The sequence below is a fragment of the Falco cherrug genome, chromosome 5 (genome assembly GCF_023634085.1).
Source record: "Falco cherrug isolate bFalChe1 chromosome 5, bFalChe1.pri, whole genome shotgun sequence".
In the NCBI taxonomy this organism is placed as follows: domain Eukaryota; kingdom Metazoa; phylum Chordata; class Aves; order Falconiformes; family Falconidae; genus Falco; species Falco cherrug.
The window spans coordinates 68,284,447-68,294,948 of NC_073701.1; the positions used below are offsets into that span (position 1 = coordinate 68,284,447).

The 10,502-nt window shown below is 42.6% G+C and overlaps 1 protein-coding gene across 1 annotated transcript; it reads left to right on the forward strand.

The window, feature by feature from the left end:
• Positions 1-43: 43 nt before the first annotated feature.
• ECHDC3 (enoyl-CoA hydratase domain containing 3) lies at positions 44-9,154 on the forward strand. Its single transcript, XM_055711860.1, has 5 exons — positions 44-224; positions 348-469; positions 2,727-2,824; positions 5,851-6,051; positions 7,607-9,154. Exons 1-5 carry the CDS (start codon positions 94-96, stop codon positions 7,934-7,936), a joined length of 882 nt encoding a protein of 293 aa, XP_055567835.1. The 5' UTR covers positions 44-93; the 3' UTR covers positions 7,937-9,154.
• Positions 9,155-10,502: the final 1,348 nt, after the last annotated feature.

The window sequence follows — 10,502 nt, forward strand, 5'->3', positions numbered from 1 at the left end:
AGGGCCCGGCCCCGCGCCGGGCGGGCGGGCCGCCCTCGGGGCCGGTAGGAGGTGGCCGCCCTCGCGGTCGGTAGCGAGGCGCTCCCCGCAGCCATGGCCGCCACCCGGCTGTGGCGACTGCGGAGGCCCATGGCTGCTGCCTTCAGCGGCGCCGCGGCCGCGGGAGCCGGGCTGCCCCCCCCGCCGGAGAAGCTGACGGTCCGGCGGCAGGCGGAGGGCGTCCGGTGAGGCGGCGGCGGCGGCCGGGCCGGGCCGGGCCGGGGGAGGCACTGCTGCGGGCCGGGCCCTCCGGCTCTGGTCAGCGTTACACTTTGTAGTAACCCTGCTGTGTTTAACGGCTTCTGCAGACACATTGTCTTGAACAACCCGCGGAAGAGAAACGCCCTGTCCCTCGCCATGCTGCAGTCCCTCAGGGAGGACCTGCTGCACGACGCCAAGGGCAGAGACCTCCGAGTTATCATCATTTCAGGTACTGCCGCCATTTCAGGCCGGCGGGAGAGAGAGGGAGGGGGCAGAAACGGGATAGTTGAGAGTTCAAACCGAAATCGCTCACAGAATTGCAGAAAACGGGACGGAAGGTACTTGCGTGTTGCTGTCCGTGCAGCAGCCCAGGAACAGGCAGTGTATCCTGCCGGTGCCTTCGCCCTTCAGTCCTTGTTCTTCTATATTCACCCTGTTCTTCTATACTCGTCCCAGTTTCCACCCTCACATACTTAATTCCTTATTCTTGAACACCACATTAACTTGGTTTTTATTATATATTTGTTGATAGTTAACGTGTCTAAGAAGAAACACTGTAGAAACACGTTCCAACGTGTCAGTATTTCAGTCAGTTTACACACAAACAATGTGTTTTCAGAGTTGATGAGCTTTTTCCTTTTGTAAAAACGTTTGGTAGATTTGGGTTTAAAACTATATGTAAATAATACTTTAAACAGAATAAAAGCTAGGTCATCAAACTAAAAAACTAACATTCCCAAATAGGGGGTTTTGTGCTGGGACATGCTGATCTCGTATGACACTTGTTGCCTTTGGTGGCAGGTATTGATGGTAGCAAACAGGGTTCACAAGGTTTATTCAAATTATGTGCTCTGTTGCTCTGCTGTAAGCCAGGATCAGCCTCGTATCTTTGCCACTGGTTTGTCAAAAATGTTTTTAAAAAACTCTCCAATGCAGGAGAAACCATAATATTGATACTGCAGTCACCCGTAACCTACAGTTGTAAAATACTCTCACAGTCTAGTACAGTTTTCTTCCATTTAGATATTAACCTGCAGAGTTATTAAAGATAGTGAAACTTGAGCCTGAGCTGTTCTTAAGCCACCTTTTTTAACTTTGCAATTTTAAGATAATCTTTCCCTGCCACCCTCTCAAACATCTTGGAGAAGTAGGTTTATTAATTTAGGATGTTGCTGTTCCTGTACGCAGAGGAAAACACTGTTAGTGCACAGACACAGGAGGGAGGAAGTAAGCTAACTTCACAGGGGTGAGTTTAAATATACCTATTCAATGTTTCAAAGAGCAGTTACAAATTTTGTGAAACACTTCAGGTTCTTCTTTGGGAGTATAGTCTGGCAGTTCACAAGCACAATTGAATTTGTTCAGGTTTTCTACTTAGAAAGAAATTGCACGTTCCTGTTGATTTTTAATTCCCTTGCTGAATGGAATGCAAATGAAGAAATCTGAAGATAATAAAAGACTTTTCAGGGAATGCTTTGAGTCTTTAACACAGACTTTGTAGTGTTTTCTTCTTCAGTGACGCACAAATGCAGAAGTGATTAGTTTCCAGATACGTATTGCTGATCCCATGAGCTGACTGATGTTAATTGTGTGGTTATTTATGGATAGACTGTGTCACAATAATGTGATCCGTAAGAAACGAATGCATAGGTAAGGTTGTGTCTGCATAGTTGTAGCTGGAAATCTCACATCCATACAAATACCTGAGAAGTTCTGAAGGATTCAAAAGCATCAAATTAGTTTATTCATATGGCAGATATCCTCATGACAAAGGAAAACTGTTGTAAAGATAGCGAACCTGTGAAGGGTGTTTTGATTTTAGCTGCCACTGGAGGCAAGCAAATCTAAAGCTTCGGTCCACAGAAACCTGCTTTTTGCTGCCCAAACACTGGACATGCTTTTTGGGGTTCACCAGATGACAGTTTTAGCAGTGGAAGAAAAGATACCCCAACAACCCTTTTGGTTCTGCTCTAGCAGAACAACTTTTTTTTTGTTTTGTTTTCTTTCCATGTGGCCTTGAATGCCGTGACACAAAAATCTTCATGCTTATTTAGTAAAAGTTAATCATTAATGCTGGGTACAATAAATGGGGACTAACTGTATTTATTAATCTGAGACCAGAGCACTCCACCCTTGCTCCAGCTGCCCAGTTTACATTGTACCAAGGAGCTGTTTAGAACAGTATCCTTACAGAAACTGGGCTCAGAGGTGTGAAGTGCCTTATTTTTAGCAAAGTAACTTGGAATACAAGTAGAACTAGGCCTTTAAAAATGTTTATGGCTGTTATTGCGGTTAAATGTTGCATTATGGCGATTTAAAGTTGTTATAAAACCCAGAAGGCAGTATTTTGGAACTCTGTAAAACTCCCTCCCCAAGCTCCTTTCTGACCATTGACACCTCATTGACATACCTTTAGGGGGGCATTGATATGCTGCTACCCCTGGTTTCTCGATTAATTCAGACTGACTTCCTGAAATTCTTTGCAGCTGAAGGACATGTGTTTTGTTCCGGCCATGATTTAAAGGAACTGTCAAGTGAAGATGATGTGAAGCATCATTCTCAAGTATTTGAAATATGTGCAGAGGTAAGCAGATGTTCTTATGTGCCACCCCCTTTTGCCTGGTATTGAGAGCAAGCAATGATACTGGTTTAAGGAGGGACAGCATTGCTCATCTGCCATCTAAAGCACATGCTGTTGCTCCCCATTCCTTGCTTTTTGCCACTCTGTCATTTTAATACCTGATCCTGGTGAAATTATGTTTTCCGTGGTTTTCTCGACATGCTAGTAGAAGGGCTAGAATGCCAATGTGCATGTCTCCTATGATAGGTACAGTCATGGCACGTTCCTTAGTTTAGCCAGTGTTCCTTGCAGCTGTTTGGGCAGTGTCTTTCCTAGAAGTCCAGGGATAACCATTTTCAAATCACTTGTGATCAAATGTTCTAGCTGGTAACTCAAGACCATCTTAAACATCAAGTAAACAATGTGAAAATAAGGTCTGACTCACTGGTTGCCCAGTCAGCCAACCAGACAAGAACTTGTCAGGAAGTTGAAGTGAATCCTGGAGCCTTTGCAGGGAATGTCAAACCCCGATCTGATTGTAACAGCAGTAGAATCTGACCCCTAATCGTGCTCAGTGTGACCACAGGAAGTAATTTGAAACCTTTTGTTCTAGTTCCCCCAGTAATAATGATCTTATACACATTGTCAAGCACATATTTAGTAAATGCTGTAAAAACCCTGTGTGAAAGTTACAGCTGAAGGGCCTTCAGTGTAATATGAAGAAATTCTCCTGGCAGCTTTGCGGGGATTTCATCTTGGTATGTTGATCACAAAGAAGTAAGTACAAATATGGCTGAATGACAGGTTAGTCCCTTCATCAGAAAGGAGCCAAGGTCCAATAGTTTAGCCACCAGTAGCTTAACATCAATTTTTCAGTTGCAGGGCAGAATACCAGTATGTTGTCAGTGGAAAACTGAACCATGCAGCTTCCAAGTCACAGAACAGGAAAGATTAGGCAGAAAAAAATGTGAAACTTATTCCATATGGCATGAAATCAAGAGCTGGTAAACTTCTCACTTTAAGGACCATAAGAGTTTACATTGTCCTGTATGTGTATCTAGCACTGTACCTATGTTCAGGGTTAATTAATAGTATAGCAAGCTTAACTTTGGTTAGTAAAGAGAAATAGCCAAAAATGTCAGCATTTAGAGTTAAAAACAAGCCTAGCTTTCTTTGTGAGTATGGTGCGCTACTGAATAGTAAGTTTAGTAAGGGACCATTATGATAAATAATAAATGGTGTATCAATTTCAGATGAATATTCCTGAGACCATGAAATTCAGAGATAGGGAGATATTCAAAATCCAGTTGGAGACCGTCCTGGACAACCTGCTGTACCGAAGCTTGCTTGAGTAGGAGGGTTGGACTCATCATCTCAAGAGGTCACTGCCACCCTAAATGCTTCTGTGAAACTGGCAAAGCGAGTTCAGGAAGAAATTAAATATGAGAGATGAAAGGACACTTGAAGTGATCCTTTTTCTGATGTTCGTGGTAGTGATAAGTGCTTTAAACTTTCTACCTGAGTATCCTAAATGGATTTAGGTTTCTCATAAATCACAATTCACTGTTGTCTTACTGTTAAATAACAATGGCACTTTACAGGCAAACATAAATAAAGGTAGTAATTTAGGCTTTATTTAGGATCCTAACTAATATCTAACTTTTAGTTTTAGCTGTTGGGTAGAATAATTGATTTTTGCTTTTTTTAGGTCAATAGAGAGAGAAAGGTGCTTTTGAGGGCTTCCAAAATGGGATTGTGTCTTCCTAAATTTCAATACTTAAGTAGGACAGATCTTACCCTAAATGACATGCTTACAGTGTTGTGGACTAGGGGGTCCAGAGTGTTGGACTACTTTTCAGGAACCTTGTATTCTACATCTGTCTATGACTGTTAGTCCTAAGCAGATCATCTCAACTGCTACACCTCTGTTGCCCCATGCATATGGCAGTGTTAGCAATACTATAATGCAGTATCCAAGAACTAAGTACTTGCCACATACAAGATTGAGACAGCTGAGAATATCACTTCTCCAGAGGTTTTTCAAATACAGAACCGTAAGTACCAGGGGTGGGTTTTTTCAGAGAAGCAGCTGACTGAATTTTTATAGCCACATGAGTACTCTGTAATTGTTTGTCTGCATACATGCTATATTGTTACTCTTTTGTTGTCTGCTTCTCGAGACCCACTGAAAATTTGTTTTTAAAGAAAGATAGAAAGAAGAATGGATACAAAGACTGACCAAATTCAAAACTGAATGTAGGTAATTTTACCTAAGCAATGTAAAATTTGCTAGGCATCATCTACTGGAGAAATTGAAGTAGCAAATGAAAAAATGTTACCTTGCTACACTGTGCTAACATGAGATATTATTTTTTTTGGTCTACATAATGACTGCAGTCATTTAACTAGCATTCTGTATCTTCAGGCATTAAAATTAATTGAGTTCATTTATTCTGATTGTACGGAAGGACAACCTGCATTAGAAATGTTAGGACAAATTAATCTTTCTTAATTTCAGCTATCTGAAGTTGGATGTCCAACCTTCAAGAGTTACAGGGAGAGAGAGAGAGAGAGAGAATGAGCGTGTTTTCCCATCTTGTGTGTAATATAAACAGGAAAAATTGTTTCCTGGCAAGTAAGTCTCTCCCTGGAATGCAGAATAAGCCTAGAAAAACATTCAGCGCTTGTGTTTGGGGGAAATTAACCCAGTCTTGAGATCATGCAGAAACCAGCAAGACAGGCTGCAGTGCAGAGACCCCAAGCTCCATGCAGATCGGATAACAAGCGTTTCTGCCTTTCATTCTTGTGTTTTCCATTTCCACTGGAGTTAGCAGGACCAACTCATGCTACGTAAACACAACTGGGCATATCGTGGGATGGCAGTGGTCTTGTGCATTAGAACAGGTTTTGCAGAGAGTTTGCTTCTTTTACTGAACTCCAGTTAATAAAGCTGAAAAATGCACACGAGGTGCATGAAGCAATTGCAAGTTTTAGAACAGCTACCGCTTAAATTTCAGAGACTAACTGACTGCTTTCTTTTGTGTATGCAGGTTATGACTTTAATCCAGAAACTTCCAGTACCAGTGATTGCCAAAGTAAATGGTTTGGCTACAGCAGCAGGCTGTCAGCTTGTGGCAAGCTGTGACATCGCAGTGGCAAGTGAGAAATCTCAATTTGCTACTCCTGGAGTAAACATTGGACTGTTTTGCTCCACACCAGCTGTAGCCTTGGGCCGATCTCTTCCCAGAAAGGTAGGCTTCCTTCCCAGCTGCTCTTTGTAATTTTGTAAGAAGTAGGTTCCCATGTTAGGAGTTTTAGTTCCATTGCCTAAACTTTATGTTGCTGCAATACAACATGCAAAATACTTCATTGCAAAAGACACCTTCATAATTCTTTGGACTGGGAAAAAATAATAAAGGGATGAACTCTGTTTAGGGAAAGCAGCTTTCTGTTGATGCAGTTTCAACCAGCAGGAACTCATACCAGCAGCACACCAGCTCAGCAATCCCTTTCCTTTCCAACAGACAGCTCTGTGCTTTAGCCAATGATGTTGTCCCCTAATGAGGAAACCCCTGCAAGCTCAGGATATCAGTCTCACTGAGGTATCAATTCTTGCCAGGCAGTGACATTTCACAGCCAGCATGACCCGCCTGGGTGTACATCAAGATGCTTTAAACAGCATCTAAAACCCTCCTATACTTTCTTCCTGCTTTATTTTCTATTGATTATGACTACAGGCCTCACTGCATAAACAATAGTATGATCTGTAAAGCTTCCATAACTGAGAAAAGAAATTTTAAGTTCTGATCCAGTTGGGTTCATGCAGACAGACTCTTCAAGCCCAGCAGGGCTTGCTGAGATGCAGTGTCTTAACTGCACAAGTCCAATTGCTGGATAAGAGCTTCAGCTTTAAACTTCCCATCTGTAAGGCCATCTTGTTCAAATCTAGCTTGTCTGTGGGGTTTTTTTTCCCCAAGTCTGCTGTAGTATACAGTTAGAACTGTTTCTGAATTAGTATTTCTGGGGGTTGTGATCACCTTTTGAAAATGTGTGGGATATACTTTTCTCTGCCACTTTTCAAAGTAGCAAGAACATTCCCTACAGTTCTCATGATTACTGATTTTACCTTTTATAAAATGAAATGTTACCATTGTTTGTAGCTACCAGAGCAAAGACACTAGGGAAGATAATCAGCTTTCACAATTCAGGGCATTGGTCAATTGCATTAGGAGTCATGGAAAAAAACTGTTATTGATATATAGCATTGAATAGTCACTGACTATTTGGGAGACTTTTTAATATGAAACCTCAAGTACAAGATGCTGGGAACAGCAGAGGACTGAAATAGCTGTGGCTATAAGAAGGACATACTTAAAAACACCCTACTAAATGTAAAACTAATGCAGGTATTTTCAAAAACTACACATTTATGTAAAAAGTCTTTATTTATTATTATATGCCCAGCTTAAAATACCAAGTTCAGTCATTTGACATTGTGGATGATCCATCTCTCTCTTAATTCCTCCTGCAGTCACTAGAGACTGTGAGCTTTTGAAAGGAATCCCAGGGGCGTCAGCCTAGGACAGCTGGAGTCAGTGGGCAGGTTTGAAAAAAGGTCAGCTTTCGACCCAGTCCCTCTCTTTGCTGAACCCTCTTTAACGCTTCCTTGACAGTTTAAGAGGCCAGAAGATTTAAAACTTAATCAAAAGAGTAACTTGCACTTGAAGGAGGAGGCTGAAATTCCCCAGACAAACCAAAGCAATAAGGTGGATGAATTGACTTAATACAATACTTTTTCTTGTTCAGGTGGCACTAGAGATGCTTTTCACGGGTGAACCTCTTTCTGCCCAAGAAGCATTAATGCACGGGCTTGTCAGCAAGGTGGTACCTGAAGACAGGCTGGAAGAGGAGACCATGAAAATTTCTCGCAAGATATGTGAAAGCAGCAAATCTGTCCTGGCACTGGGGAAAGCCACCTTCTACAGACAGATGGCACAGGACCTCGATACTGCTTACAAAATGACTACTCAGGTCATGATGGACAATTTGACTCTGAGAGATGGGCAGGAAGGTATTGAAGCCTTTATTCAGAAACGTAAGCCCATCTGGTCACACTCTCAGGATAAGAAGAAATGAATTTTGTTTCTAAGCTAACCTTAGCTGTGCTTTGTGATTCTTCATGCAGTTGCCTTTGGGAACTATATTTTTGTTCTTACTGAAAGTTAGATTTCTCTTCTTACATATGCCAAACACACAACAAATTTATTCTAAGTATATAATAAATCTTGAGAAAAAATCAAACAAAATGGTTTTTTTCAGCAATGAATTTAATCTATGGTTTTAGAAGGAATTCTGTGCTGCAAAAATCAGTTTAATATGTCCCAGGTTATTTAGGGAATCACAGGAACTTTGAGAGAGCTCAGATCACACTGTTCAGTACCTGTCCCCATAGTTCTGGGTGAGAATTTCCATTTTGTAGTAGTAGTAGTAGAGAATTAAAGGGCTTGGACACGTTCCAGAGGTGATGGTAGAACATATATCATAATGGATTCCAATCCTGTTTAGATGTTACAGACAAAAGCCTGGAACAGTAGTCTGTTGCTCCGTATGATTATATCTGCTTATGAACTGTATGTTTGTCTCTCTCAGCACTGTGGCAGACGGACGTTTTGCCTTAAACATTTCTTGGTACAAAAGGTGCCAGCTTTGCTGACTCAGGTGCATAGCAGGTGTTATAACCACAAGAAAGAATGAGACAGTGGTTTCCAGCCCTGCAGAGGCAGGACTGAGGTGGTATTTTTTCCACCCTTGCATCCCATGGTTTTGGTGCCTGTAAACAGCTAACTGCACACGTGCAAGGGTACTAAGTCATCAGCCTTGGGAAGGGTCTGGTCTGGTCTCACCCCAAAATCATATGATGCAACCCCAAAATAGTCCCTCTGTGACCGCCCAAGATCCACTGAGCCTGTGTGGAACCAGGCCGTACCTACTCTCACCTAGCGTCACACCCACCATGCATATGCATCAAGTTTCTTGGAACCGGGTGGAGATTTTGGGACTTGGCCTGTATAAAAATGGTACCGTCAGCCGCTTGGGTGGGACACCCACCACCAAGATAGCCAGAGTGAAGAGGACCAACAGGACGCAGCTGGATCCACAGGTGGTGATATTTCTTTCTTTTATCTCTCTCCTCTTTTTCTAGCTCTCTCTCTCCCTCTCCTCCTCTCTTTCTTCTTAGAAACTTGTGGCATGGAACTTGCTTATCCAATTAAGTTATTCAGTTAAGTAATTGCCATTGAGTTATTGTATCTACCCACATGCCTTCTATTGTGTGTTAATAAATCATAAAATTGGTTGGCTGGTGTCATTTCACCTTAATTCAGTCCAAGGGGATCGTGAACTTGGTCATTAGTCCCAAGGGGAGGGAACAGCTCCCTTTGGGTCGCAACAAGCACATCCTGGTTTTCCATCAGTTCAAGCACTTGTCCCAGCTCTGGAGAACTTTGCTGTTGACTCCGGTGAGGCCAAGCATGGCTTGGGAGTGTTTAGTTTCACAAAGGGCACACTGTGAAAGCCACTGCCTGTGGCTGTCAGCAGACATTTTCACCTGGCAGTGTTTTGACCCAGGTGTAATTTTCAGGCTGTATGTCTTCCGTTTATCACATCATTTTAGATGTGTTCGTTGGAAAGCCCATCCTTGCACTTAAAGCTGGGCTTTTACTGACACTGCAGCAGTTCAGCTATGGATTTACGGTCTTGACAACCTCCAACAACATGGATTCAGCTGTTCTTCTGGGTAATCTGTTATAGCACTTTGCAAACCTTCCGGTGAAATATTTTTTCTTAAAGTCCAGTCTGAGCCTCGAAGCAGCATTTTTTTGGCCAGTACCCCTTGTCACATTATCTGACATGGAGAAAATTTCAGTTCCATTATCTTTGTAACTCTCTTCAAGCAGTCACAGGCTGCAGTTAGACCATGCATAGATTCCTCTGTGCCAGACTGAACACGTTCAGCTTCCTCCACTTTCTTTGTAGGTCATGTTCTCTAACCAGCTTGGTAGCCCTCCAGTGGACCAATTGCAGTTTCTCCACATCCTTTTTGTACTGGTTGTGCCACAACCGGACTGTATTCCAAATAGAACCTCACGAGTGCTGAGCTGAGGAGAACAAAATATTCCCTGTATCTGCTGGCCAGTTTCAGCCAGTCAGTATCGCTCAGTATGTATGCATTTTGTCTTATTTGTGATGAGAGTGCACTGTTGGCTCATGTCCCGTTGGGCATCCACCATAAGGCCGGTTTCAGCAGGACTGCTGCCCTGCCAGGCAGCACCTGGCCTGTACTGGTGCTTGGGGTTGTTCTTCCCCAGGTGCAGAAACTTGCCTTTCTCCTTAGATTATTCTTCTGGATTGAAGCCAGGCCATTTGGTGTGTCAGCCATTCCCCCGGTTTCTCATCATCTGCAAATCTGCTGAGCATGTATTATTGATGATGATGCCAAGTAATATATATGAGCCTCGGTATCAATCGATGTTGATCATGGGATGGTGTCTCAGCAAAGACATTTTTTCTACAGTTCCACCTAGCCAAATTGTGTAGGCTCATCTGCTTTATCCTTAAACAGGCATCTTAGAAAGACCAGGTGAATCACTATATGGATGGGCCTTTTTTTATTTGTTGACAGTAAAAGTAGCCCAAAGTACTT

Excerpts from the sequence above, each read along its gene's own strand:
- ECHDC3 (XM_055711860.1), top strand. The coding sequence starts at position 94 with ATGGCCGCCACCCGGCTGTGGCGACTGCGGAGGCCCATGGCTGCTGCC. Across the intron at positions 225-347 it reads CGGCAGGCGGAGGGCGTCCG|ACACATTGTCTTGAACAACC; the intron begins GTGAGGCGGCGG and ends CGGCTTCTGCAG. Across the intron at positions 2,825-5,850 it reads TATTTGAAATATGTGCAGAG|GTTATGACTTTAATCCAGAA; the intron begins GTAAGCAGATGT and ends TTGTGTATGCAG.